This window comes from Trachurus japonicus, chromosome 6, assembly GCF_045865225.1.
Source record: "Trachurus japonicus isolate A0001 chromosome 6, Traja_1.0".
In the NCBI taxonomy this organism is placed as follows: domain Eukaryota; kingdom Metazoa; phylum Chordata; class Actinopteri; order Carangiformes; family Carangidae; genus Trachurus; species Trachurus japonicus.
The window spans coordinates 6,250,775-6,264,316 of record NC_140912.1 but is presented as its reverse complement, the minus strand read 5'-3'; the positions used below and the strand labels follow the sequence as shown (position 1 = coordinate 6,264,316).

The 13,542-nt window shown below is 41.3% G+C and overlaps 1 protein-coding gene across 10 annotated transcripts in view; it reads left to right on the top strand.

Moving 5' to 3' along the window:
- LOC146985495 (unconventional myosin-IXAa-like) overlaps positions 1 to 13,542 on the top strand; it is a 194,301-nt gene that overhangs the window by 172,432 nt on the left and 8,327 nt on the right. For all 10 annotated transcript variants that reach the window (XM_085778498.1, XM_085778497.1, XM_085778496.1 and 7 more), the window contains exons 28-40: positions 490 to 587; positions 691 to 794; positions 1,301 to 1,521; positions 1,771 to 1,887; positions 2,044 to 2,232; positions 2,422 to 2,469; positions 2,558 to 2,669; positions 5,222 to 5,283; positions 7,622 to 7,814; positions 8,926 to 9,054; positions 9,153 to 9,258; positions 11,052 to 11,183; positions 12,470 to 12,593. In XM_085778498.1, the coding sequence (XP_085634624.1) occupies positions 490 to 587; positions 691 to 794; positions 1,301 to 1,521; positions 1,771 to 1,887; positions 2,044 to 2,232; positions 2,422 to 2,469; positions 2,558 to 2,669; positions 5,222 to 5,283; positions 7,622 to 7,814; positions 8,926 to 9,054; positions 9,153 to 9,258; positions 11,052 to 11,183; positions 12,470 to 12,593 (1,635 nt within the window). The remainder of the gene's footprint in view (positions 1 to 489; positions 588 to 690; positions 795 to 1,300; positions 1,522 to 1,770; positions 1,888 to 2,043; positions 2,233 to 2,421; positions 2,470 to 2,557; positions 2,670 to 5,221; positions 5,284 to 7,621; positions 7,815 to 8,925; positions 9,055 to 9,152; positions 9,259 to 11,051; positions 11,184 to 12,469; positions 12,594 to 13,542) is intronic.

The window sequence follows — 13,542 nt, the reverse complement described above, 5'->3', positions numbered from 1 at the left end:
ATGCCGACCACCGAGCTCTCCTGAACACACCGTCTGTGCTCCGCTGCTGCTGCATGTTGGAGCCGCTCACTCACGGAGACGAGGGACTTCTCACTAACAACGTCTCTTTCTAACAGGAGCTCAGAGCATGACCTCTGTTTCCTCTCTCATCAGCATCAACATCAACTTCTGGGATGTCTCCGATTTCCTCTCTGCCTGTTTCTTCACATTAAACACACTGTTGTAGTCGCGTATATCGTTTACAAACATATACATAGTGTAGTGGCATCATGCATTCTTTTCTTTATGATTATAGAACAAGTCATATAAATGTATTACTCCATAAGATAAGATGACATAATGCATGGCACTCAGATCAGCCAACCTGTGGCAAACAGGAAAATGAACTTCACTGATCCATCACAGCATCCTGGTCCAACCTGCCAGAACCAAATCTACTGTATATATATACAGTATATTCTGACTGAGTTGCTGGTCTTTGTTCTGCAGCCTTCTCATAAAGACCAGAAGAAGATCCATAAGACAATGTCATCAGGAGACCTGGGCAAGGTGGAGGTCCTCAGAAAAACCTCCAGTCAAGATGGAAGGTAGATCCACCTGACTTTATCTTCTACAGAACTATGGACATTAGAGAGAGTGGTATATTTTTTTATGAATCAAACTTTAATGGATGAACTGCTTGTCATTTAGCAGGATGAGAGGGAAGATGCGATTCTGGAGTAAGACCAAACACGGAGAGAAGAAACTGTCCAGAGAGAAGCAGGCGAGCCGCAGTGAAGCTGGAGAGACACAAGGTAAACCAGCTGAACACACAGGGAGCTGTCAGACCAGCACGGTCCTGGTTCTGGTTCTGGAGTCTCAGGACCTCGGTGCTTTCTGGTGAACCAGCAGCGTTCACACCAGTTTAAGTGGATCCAAAGTGGGAGTATGTTACTCTGGGTTACTCCAAATTTTTGCTTTTTGTTGTCTCTGAAATCATTCTTCAGTTTTTTTTAAGCCTTGGCCCTCTCTTCCCAGAGTTCAAAGATAAGAATTACTTTACTTTATCAGACCCAAGGGGAAATTCATACAACTTTTTCTTTCTTTTTTCGGCTTTCTAGCTTTTCTTGAAATTCTGTAGACGCCCAAATCACCACCAAACATTTAGTTTCCTCAGCAGACCACCACAAATTCTCTTCAGTCAGTCACTGCCTTCTCCTCCTTCCTGCTTGTCTTCACAGCCTAGAATAAGACAGCAGAGAGCCCTGCTAGTGTGGATGCCCTGGCTAACAGTGTGTATTTTCCATCTCTTGTCCCCCAGAAGGCCCGTCCCCCCCTCACAGCCCGGACCTGGAGGCGGCGGCGGCTCAGGGGATCAGGGACAGTAAGGAGAACAAGGAGCCGTCTCCTAAGATGAGGCGGCGGCGCAGCGTGAAGATCAGCAGCATCGCCCTAGAGCCCGCCCAGTGGCAGAACGACGCTCTGCACATCCTCACGTCGGCCCACGACTACCGCAGCATGAACGACTTCCTCATGAAGAAGGTGTGTTGCATCAGGGTTAGCGCCTGAAAACCCCCTTGGGAAACTCGAAAAACTCATTTTGGTCTGTCCAGTTTGTCCACACTTAACTCCAGGACTCTCCTCCTGCGATCTGACTTAAGAGAGTGGATTATCTTTAAGCCTTGTACATTTATATCACACAAGGAAGCATCTTTACCCCAGATGTGAAATAATCATCCTGCTTTAGATTGTTATAAAACCAGGGTCCAAACCTTGTGTCTGTCCCTGCAGATCGCTGACCTGGACTCTGAAGACAGTAAGAAGGACACCATGGTGGACGTTGTCTTCAAGAAGGCTCTGAAGGAGTTCAGGATCAACATCTTTAACTCGTACTCCACCGCTCTGGCCGTGAGTCTTTGCTCTCCCTTTGTTCTCACACCACAGACAGGGTTAAGTCTGTGAAAAAGCAGATCAAAATGTAAAGGAAATAGTAAGTGTACGTGACGCTTTACTGACTTTACTGCAAACTTTAAGATGTGTCTTTTCTTTGCCCTCACCCTCCAGATGGATGACGGGAAGAGCATCCGCTACAAAGATCTTTACGCCTTGTTCGAGCACATCCTGGAGAAGACCATGCGCCTGGAGCAGAGAGACTGGAGCGAGTCGCCGGTGAAGGTGTGGGTCAACACCTTCAAGGTCTTCCTGGATGAATTCATGACCGAGTACAAGCCCATGGAGGGAACCATCGGACGGGTGAGACACAGCGGATGGGAAGATAACTGGGAAATATAATTTTAGCTGAATTTATCAAGGTTTATCAGTTTTAAATATTGGGATGTCTAAGCAAAGAAATAAAAAAAACAAAGCAGAAATTGAAGCAGATAATAAGAATTTAGGAGTTATGTACATTGTACGTTTTAATGGACATCTCTCTCTTTCCAGGCTCCTAAACGCGAGCGTAAGAAGTCAAGGAAGAAGGAAACTGACATTGTGAGTCACACGCTGTAAAAACACAATACCTGGAATAAAAACATTTAGTGTGAGTCTGATCTGACTGCTGCTCTGCTGCCCCCTGCAGGTGGAGGAACACAATGGCCACATCTTCAAGTCCACACAGTACAGCATTCCCACCTACTGCGAGTACTGCTCCTCCCTCATCTGGATGATGGACCGAGCCTGCGTCTGCAAATGTGAGGACTGGATGCATGAACACACAAATGCTGTCTCACACACACACACACACACACACACACACTCACACATACACACACACACACACTATTCAGATGTTTTGCTTTTGCGTTTATGTTAAATCTTTAGTCAAAAAGGTGCTGTGAAACTGCACCTACTCAAAGCCTTAAAGAATAACTCTTGGGTGCGTCAGTACTGGACAAAAATGAGCAAAGAGGAGAGAGAAGGTACCAGCACACCAATTTAACTTTAAAGGGATAGTTCAGCTTTTTTGAAGTGGGGTTGTATGAGCTGCAAATGCCCATTCAGTACACTAGATGCAGTAGAAAGGTCTCTATCCCCCACACTAAGAAACACCGGTGCATCATGCTGCACCGAGACACAGGCACAGACACTGTTGTCAATGAGGGACCATTAATCAGAGTATTTTCACCACCTGCGAGAAGTCCCATCTCAAAATAATACACCAGTTCAAGAGTATCATCTAATGTAAAAATTTACAATGCATCAGCTGCCGGAAAAAAGTGTTTTTTTATAGACCTTTCTACTACTGTATATCTAGTGTACTTAATGGGCATTTGTAGCTCATACAGCCCTACTTCAAAAGAGATGAACTATCCCTTTAAAATCACAGGCTGAGATAAATGCAGAACAGTCTCTTTAATCAAGACATTCTGGTGAAACAAGTGCAGAAAGGTGAACTAAAAACGTTTCAGTCCATGACTGTCATCAGTGCTTCTCCACCAGACAGACAGAGACAGAGACAAAGGCAGCTACCTTAATAAAGTCATTCGTATTAACATTCCTATCGTATTCCTATCTGCTTTCTGACTGAAGTCACACCGTCCTGTGATTGGTCCACTTTGTGTTTGCACAACAAACTGTGAACCGTCCTGTGATCCCACCAGCAGCATCGTCCATCAACATGCTCACGTATTACTGCCTGGTACTCATGGATCAGACCACACCTCTCTTTAAACGTGGCCTTAACACTGGTCTTGTCTGCTCTGTCTGTATCTTACCCACAGACTGACACACAAACACTGGCCACATTACTCAGCCACATCTGTGCTAGTTTCCACACACACACATACTGTACTGTACTGTACACCCAACACATACACAAACTCACGTTAAGAGAACAGAAGCAGTGTGCAATGCAATGTGTGCGTGAGAGGGACAGCTGTGTTATCTAGTGTGTGTTAGCTAGTGTTATCAATAATATATATGGATGAAAATTAGCTACAGTATTTAGCTAACTCTGGCACATTTACATTGATGTGGCAACTGAAATGTTGATTAACTGTCCCTGTTTAACAAATAAACACATAACTAAAGCTAATAGTCACAGTCAGAGAGATGAAGCACAAGAGAGCACAAGCTTTTCATGTTTTACAACATAGGTTTACTGTAGTTTGATGTGTTCATGGAAAGTAGCAAGTAAAAGAACAAAGATGAATTGATTTCTAAAGATGAGTAGTGACATATCAAGGTTATCACTTTATATCACTGTGTATGTGTGTTTCACATCCTGTCTGATGTCAGATTTTTATCTTGTAGAAGCCACACATCAACAAACTCGGAAGAAATCTAATCAAATCTGAATTAATTAACCTTCCTCTTGTAGCTTTCTGCCACCATCTATGGTGTTAGGGTCAGTTCTGACCCCAGTCTTAAATCAGCTGTAAAACACACTCAAAACAATTATTTATCATCCCATGTGTTTCTCATCTCTTGGTTACGTTGTTAGGCTCCTTATCCATGAAAAGCTTGGTTTTGCACTTATGATTTCAGTTCTCATTATTCTTCTTATCGTTATAACCAGGCTAAACCAATCCTAACAATTTTAACCAGAGCATTTTGAAATTTTGTGGAAAAAAAATGTTTTATTTTGTTTGTTCCTGACAAAGTCAAAAAGCCTTGATGCAATAAACAAATTTATGTCAAAAACCTGACGGGCCAGTGGCGACTCGAGGAAGGTTAATGGACAAATACAGACATTCACTCAGTATTCTAACTTTCAACCTCAAAAACAGGCTGTAAAGATCTGCAGGTCTGTCTAATATCACACACAAACACACAAAAATACACACCACCTGCAGTTCCTAATGTTCTCCTAACTCACTTACCCACAGGCTCTCACGCCCTTAGTGTAGTTTTTATTTCCACCCACATGGCACATTACACCCCCTCCCACTCATTTCACACACACACACACACACACACACACACACACACACACACACACACACACACACACACACACACACACACATACTGTACAAAACACAGGCACTGCACATTCATACTCACAAAACTCACACTGTTGCCCTGCCTCCCTGAGTGTCGGAAAAATTAGATTAACCCTCCCGTTTCCTTTCATGAATCTATCTTGGGTCTAGTTACAAAGCTCCATCTTGACATCACATCCAGACTGTCCGGCCTGAGTCTGGAGGCGGCGACGGGCTGCAGAGGGTTTGTTGCAGCGTTTTGTGTTGTGAGGAGGTTGTAGAGAGACATCGGTCTGATTGTGTTGTTGTGTCGTCTGCAGTGTGTCGCTACGCCTGCCACAGGAAGTGCTGCTCCAGGATGACCACCAAGTGCAGTAAAAAGGTAGGTGGTACTGTAGATTTGGGGGTTTTCTTCCATTATCTTGTGGTGTCATGTTTGATGTTATAATGAGGTTATATCATTGAATATGTAAGGGATAATGTATAACTCCAGCTTCACGCCAGGGTTCTATCCATCCTGTTGGGGTTTATTCCTGCTCACACTTATTTCATGGCTTACTACTTTAAACTAATTTGAGACAAAATTTTGATTAAAATGATGAAAACTTTTACTTATAATTCACATTAAACTGGATGTTGCCATTGACAGTGAAATGAAACAGGGGACTGGGACTTCTTCATGTCTGTGTTTTCTCATGCTGTGGCCCTGGATGTGACAAAACTGTGAACAAAATGTTTATAATTAGAAGTCTTCATGATCACTATACACAGTTTTATGAGAGCCACCCACTGGTCATGAATGAAGGGTTTCAATCTCTCCTCTTTTTTATTTTTCTGAAGCGGTAGCCTAATGGAAAGGTAACAATTTCCAGGGCCAATCAGAGCGTCAACAGTCTGTTATACAGAAATAACAGACCTTAGAATGCAGTGATCGACCAATCAGAATACAGCATTAAATAGATCTGTGAAATAAGTATATACTCAGTGAATAAAGATGTTACAGCTCATCAGTTTTATTAAAGGAATGGTTCAGTTTGCACCTTTTTAATTAATCTAGTGACATTGAGAGACAGACCACTGCTACAGCTACATGAGTCCACACACAGATAACTGCACCGCTTCACCTTTTATGCAGAATGTGCAGGTGCAGCCTGTGAACTCACTGCACCTTCACTATAGGATTATGTGCAGACATGGATCTTGGATCACTCCATTTCTAAAGGGCTGAGTTCTCCCAGGAGACAAGTGGTGTCAGAAGCACTGAAACAGAAAACCTATAGAGCAACAGCATTATAGTTTTAACATTTTCATTAGTTTTTATTTTTATTTAGTTTTTCAGTTTGTTTTCTCATTGAGATTTAGCTTTAGTTAGTTCAACAAGTGATTAAGCAGTTTTAGTTTAGTTTTTATTTAGTGTAAGTCTTAGTTTTCACAGATTTCATTTATTAGGAGGAAAGCCTGTAAGAGCTCCCAAGATGAACTTTCACATTTGTTTTTTCCCTTAGTTGCATCACACAAATACAATCCTCATCACCATACATTTACTCTAATCTATCTGGGGGTCGTACTCAAAATAGTCCCATATTGAGCTGTGGCGTTTTCTGCCTGCAACTTTAGACATTTCTAAAAAAATTCTCATAAAACCAAAACTAAGCTAATTAGGGCCACGGGTCAAACACACTGAGGCACTGACCTTTACAGCTATGACATAGCTGTAAAGGTCAGTGCCTCTGCAGCTATTTCAGAGAAAGCAAAGATAACGAAGGAAAAAATAGGCTCAAAAGGAGAAGAAAAGGCAGGGAAGAGAGCAAGAAAAGGGGAGGAGGGAGAGGAGAGAAAGAGAAGAGTGGGAAATGAGAGAAAAATAAAAGAGAGAGAGAAACTTGAGAGGAAGAAAATAACAAGAGAGAAGAAAACGGGAGGAGAGAGAACAGAACAAGAAGAGGGAGAGGAGAGAAAGAAAAGAACAAGAGAAAAAAGAAAGGGAGAAGAGAGCAGAGGAGAGGAAGAGAAAGAAGGAGGATGGAGGAGTAAGAAAGGCTTTGATCGAGGAGAAGAACCTGCTGACGATTCCAGCAGCTCTTCATCAAGCAGGTCTTTATTGTAGAGAGACGAGAAGGAGTGAATGAGTGAAAGGAATATGACGGCACAGCTGGAATATGGAAGAGGGAGACTGCTCAGAAATGAGGGAGTGAGTGTAGGAAACCTGAGCAGCTCTTCACCTTTCAGCCTGACAGCAACAAGAAGCACACAGAGTCACTTCAGGACACGTTTCTGAGTGTCCCCGTCCCGGCCAAAGCTCCGACTATAACCACACACAACATCTGTCCAGACCTGAAGATGGCAGCTCACAGATGTTTCCCATTCAGTCTGACACAGCCTGAGTGGATCTTCCAGGAATAAAATGGTCTTAACTACCCAAATCCAGGTGAACAGAGCCAGAGGAGACTCAGCCAAGACGACTGGAATCTGAAACCGTTGCAAAATAACATTTACAAAGCTCTGAATCCTGGGTCTGAAGACTTTTGTAAATACGAGGGTTCAGTGTTTTAAATCAATATTTGCAAAAAATGTATCGATTGTGAGAGTAGATCAATGGACAAATGGGTCATTTACATTTACATTAAAAATGTAGTATTAGATCTACAGTACATTGCAATTAAATATATTAAACTTATTTTACTTACTTATGTCGCACACTTTATTTTTCTCTAAACCAGTACGATCCGGAGCTGTCGTCTCGGCAGTATGGCGTGGAGTTGTCCCGTCTGACCAGCGAGGAGCGAACGGTGCCACAGCTGGTGGAGAAGCTCATCAACTACATCGAGATGCACGGCCTCTACACGGAGGGGATCTACAGGAAGTCGGGCTCCACCAATAAGATCAAAGAACTGCGTCAGGGGCTGGACACAGGTGAGAGCCGCACCTGTCCTCCCAGTCTGGATGAAACACCTGGAACAGCTGCCGAGTCTCCTCAGACAACGTGACTTCACAGCTGTTCAGATGTAACATCTCCTACATCTACTACCACTTCATCCACCATTACTACTTAGATATTTCCTCTACTACTTTTCTACCTCTGCCACGACTATTTCTCATTCTATTATAATATGATATAATAATTATAATACGTTTATTTGTATAGCACTTGTCACAGACAAATTTCACAAAGTGCTCTACACATGAGAGGGGTCAAGTAAAAGCAGTTCCGTGGTCCACAAAACAGACACACGAATAAAAACAGTTTAGGACACAGTCACAGGAAATAAAAGATGAAATTCCAGAAATAGCAAAATGCACAACTACCACTTTGACCATCTACTAACACTTCCTTTACCCATACTTCTACCACAACTATCCTTCTACCAGCAACTAGTACTATTGTCACTTCTACTATGCGTAGTACTTATCGTTTTCTTCTCCTACCACTACTATTGCTACTACTACTAATACTAATACTAACTTCTACCTAGTGTTGTAGTACTCTATTCTGGGTCTCAAGACCGGTCTTGAAACCACATTTTCAAGGTCTTGGTCTTGTCTCAGAATCGACTACATTTTAATTCAGTCTCAGTCGAGCTGTGAAGCTGCAGTGACACATTTTTTTAACAGCAAATGTCTCTCTGTCACTCACTCACTTTGGTTGATGTGATGTGATTCAATAACCTGATAATTCAAATAGTTGTACTAAAGTTGCTGTGTAACCATCTGAAAAACTTGGTGTCACCAGTGGCAACAGTGTGCTGTGTCTTCTGTTCAATCCAAACTTTGTTTACATTAAATATGGTTTTGATTTTATATAAAATCATATTTTCTCTTAAGCTGAGGAATAATGTAAATATAAAGACACATGGTTATTATTATAGAGTACTGGCACTGAATACAGTTATGGTCTTGAAAATGACTTGGACCTGGTCTTGCTCCCTATTGGTCTTGCTCTGGTCTTGGTCTTGGTCTTGGTATACTCTGGTCTTGAATCAGTCTCAGGTGAGTGAATGTTAATGAGTGCATGTGTGTGTTCCAGATGTGAACAGTGTGAACCTGGACGACTACAACATCCACGTCATCGCCAGCGTTCTCAAACAGTGGCTGCGTGACCTGCCCAGCCCTCTCATGACTTTTGAACTGTACGAGGAGTTCCTCCGGGCCATGGGTAAGCTCTAGTAGCTGCTGCAGCTTCAGTCTGTCAGTCTGTAGGCTGCTCCAGCTGAGAGTCAGTCTGATGACCTGTCTCTATGTTTCTGTCCTCAGGTCAGCCAGACAAGCGGGAGGTGATCCGGGGGGTGTATTCTGTGATCGACCAGCTCAGCAGGACGCACCTGAGCACGCTGGAGCGCCTGATCTTCCATCTGGTCAGGTGAGGGACGAGACAGGAATCACCATCAGCAGCACAGCCTCAGACTGCAGAATGAGAACTGTGTTTTTATTTCACTTTCATTCAGAGTCATGCATACAGAATCATATTCATCATATCTGCTGTTGTTCGAGTTTTTCAATACAGTGACGTGCTTATAGGGACATGATAATAATTATGACACAACAAAGGAGATGGAGGCTATAATGACAGAAAGAAAAAATAAGATAAAAGAAAATAGAATAAAAAAATATCAGATTAATAATATAGATTGGATACATATTGTATGGCTTCCTCACTATAACAGTATCCACCTTTTTCCGAACGTCAAAAACATAAGCCGGTTTTGCTCTTCCGGTGGAATTTTATGTTTACGTTTCCATGGTTTCAGTAGTCGCGGTAAATGCATGGATTTTTTTTTTTCAATGAAAATCTGTAAAAGGCATGGATCATCACAGCAGCTTTTAACAGTGGATATCACACAAATTGACATCTGTGTTAAAAGCCAGCGTTAAAGGGATAGTTCACCCTAGAATGATATTTCGCTCATTATCTACTCACCCTCATGTTGACTAAGGGCTGGAAGAAGTGTCAGAGTCCTCCGTCCCTTCTCTGAGTTACAGGGGGTCTCGGCATAGCAGTGCATTTCAATGCAACGGTTGCAAAGGGACACCAGAGCTCTTCGTAAAAAAACACACACAAAAAAACATCCAAATACCTCCATGATGCTCGTATGTAATGTCCGTCTTGTGCTGAAGCCCCAAATTGCGTAATTGTCCCGAAAAAAATTAAATAAGTCTATATTTTAAGCTTGTTTGTAGCGGAAGCTTCTCGAAGCTCCTCTTCCTGGTCCGTCCAAATCTCGCGTGATTTGCGCCGGCGTCAGCATGCGTCAGTGCGGTTACTGCGAATCACGCGAGATTTGGACGGACCAGGAAGAGGAGCTTCGAGAAGCTTCCGCTACAAACAAGCTTAAAATATAGACTTATTTAATTTTTTTCGGGACAATTACGCAATTTGGGGCTTCAGCACAAGACGGACATTACATACGAGCATCATGGAGGTATTTGGATGTTTTTTTGTGTGTGTTTTTTTACGAAGAGCTCTGGTGTCCCTTTGCAACCGTTATATGGACATGCACTGCTACGCCGAGACCCCCTGTAACTCAGAGAAGCCACGGAGGACTCTGAAACTTCTTCCAGCCCTTAGTCAACATGAGGGTGAGTAGATAATGAGCGAAATATCATTCTAGGGTGAACTATCCCTTTAATAGATCCATGCGTTTACTGCAACTATGACAACGACTGAAAACCATGGAAACGTAAACGTACAATTCCACCGGAAATGCAAAACCGGTAATTGCTGTTGCTAGTGGTATCTGTAAAATATATTTTTTGGCTCTTCCTCCAATGCCCTTTGATAACAGACCTAGTAGAGCCACCGTTGGGTCCATTGTAATATTTCCACCAAATACTTCATTACAGTTCGTGTTTCAAACAGAACATTTCCAGTTTCAATCACAACCAAAGTATGTGGATCTGATTGCCAACGTGTTTTGAAACAGGACCTGATGGATGTTTTTTTCCTCTGGTAACTGTCTGTGCAGTCAGCACATCTTTACTGCAGAGGTTTCAAGTTCCCTTTGTTTGTTTCTCACTGATTATCAGACATTCAGGTTTAGCCGCTTCGCTCGCATGCCGTCTTCAAAGCTACAGTATGTGTCTGTTGGCGATGGGCGTTGTTTTCTCTAAAGATCACTGTCAGGATTAACCGGATTATACGGCGGTGTGTTTCAGGATCGCCCTGCAGGAGGAGACCAACAGGATGTCAGCCAACGCCCTCGCCATCGTGTTCGCTCCCTGCATCCTCCGCTGCCCCGACACCATCGACCCACTGCAGAGCGTCCAGGACATCAGCAAAACCACCGCGTACGTCCACTGACCTGTTACTTATTAAGATTAAGATTAAGATTATACTTTATTATCAGATCACTCTGAAATTTGTCTTGCGTCCCATGACGTCCAAAGTTTCACACAAATAACAAAATACAAAAAACATACATTTACAGAAAGCATAAATGTCACCCTCAAAAGTCACATTTAAAGAAAAACACAAACTACCTCCTAACTCCATTCACAACATAAATCCAACATTACAATGTGTCTTTGGTGCAACACCCAGTGCTCAGTATTAGTACTGTAAAGCATCAAGCAGAGCTCGTTTCTATATTCCTTTCTATTTCCATAAAGATCCAGGTGTTTTTATTTGTTTTTAGCCACATCATGTCTTACTGGGTGCATAAAGTGTTGACCATCTAGACATCTAGCATCTGGACATTAATGATTGACATAACAAGTGTCTTTTTTTATTGGCTGTTAGTAACTGACTCATATCTGAATGACAGAGAAAACCTTACCTTGCTAATAGCTGTACTAAAACATGACCATAAACTTACTAAAAATACTGTTTATTGAGAAGGTATGTAAAAATAACAAGTTTAATGTCAAATTACAAAACACTACTAATCAAATCAAACCAAACTTTATTGTCAATTTGTTCTTACCAAGGTAAGAACAAGAAGAGGAAACATTTCTCAGACATCAGTTAAACAGAAACTAGAATAGAATTGATAAATAGGTAAGAAGAGAGGGTGTGAGTCTTTTACAATGTTCAAATTATGACTGAATGTACAGATCGCTTCAGCATAAATTAATCTAAACTGCATGAATACAATACTAACCCTGGCGAAAACACATTGTTTCATGTATGCTTATAGAAATAAAACAAAGCAATGGTACTGTATATATCATTTACAAAATTTAAACTAAAAAATAAACTGTCAGGTCTGGAAGTTCAGCTACAGCTTTTGATGCCACAGTGACTTCCAGTCTACATGACAACACAGTTTCCTGGCAGCCAATTTACAAATACACATTTACTCATTAAAACTTTTTTTCCAGCAATATTTGAATTAGAATTTTCAAATAACTTGCAAATGTGTTAACATGCAGTATTTATTATAGTTTGGCTTTCCTTATGTGTCAGATACATAATCCTCAGATATACTGTAGGTCAGATTTTCACATCCAGGTTTTTACCCAAAGAGACTGCTTAAGTTTTTAGTTAATTTAACAGTGATTGCTATTAAAGTAGCTGAGAACGACCCAGCCTCTGTGCTTCAAACGTGATAACTACATGTGTGTGTGCGCTGCAGGTGTGTGGAGCTGATCATCAACGAGCAGATGCGAAAGTACAAAGCTCGTCTGAAGGACATCAACAGTCTGGAGTTTGCAGAGAGCAAAGCCAAGAGCCGACTGACCCACATCAGGAGGTCCATGGTAAGAGCAGACTCCCACAGCAGGGTCTCTGATACCTGCCCAGGTGTTGGGATGGATTCACCCGAGCGCCGGTCGTTGAGTTTTCCTGCTTGTTCCTCTCACTCATCATTTAAATGGTGACAGTTTTCAGCTCCACGAGCAGCTGGCATGGTTTTCACACAGCCATGACAGGAGTTCATTCCTCTGTGTTTATTTACATCTTTCATCAACAGATTTTCTTGTGTATTTGTTACACAAGTAAAAAGTACAGCTAAAGGGGATATACGTACTGTACCTTCAAATGAACATGTATACAGCAGGGGACATTCACTTTGTTGTCTAAGAGAACGTATACAGTAGGTGTGCAGTCTGGCTGCACATGTATTTCATTAGTTACTTCGATAACACCTAATTTGACACCTATCTCTATAATGCATTATAACCATACTTATAATGAATTATAATGCAGTTATAGCACTGTATAACTGTAGTTATAAACACTCATAAATGTTCATAAATAATCATAACACACATATATATAAAGCATTTTATCATGACTTATAAGGTCAGGTATTATAATACGTTATAATTGTTAGTAACTCGCTGACAATGCCCTCATCGATAATGCATTATAAATATAGTTATAATGTGTTATAATTGGCTTTAAAACGTGTATAACTATCATTATAAACACTCATAAATTATTGTAAGACTTTATAAGAATAAGTATAACACATTATAGAGCATTATAACTCTTATATAATACTTGAGCTTATAAGCCATTATAAAATGCTCTATGGTGTGTTATGCTTATTGTTATAAAGCCTTATGATAATTTATGAATGTTTATAATAGTTATACACGTTTATAAGCCAATTATAACACATTATAACTATATTTATAAGGCATTATCAATGTGGGCATTGTCAGCGAGTTACTAACCATTATAACATGTTATAATACCTGACCT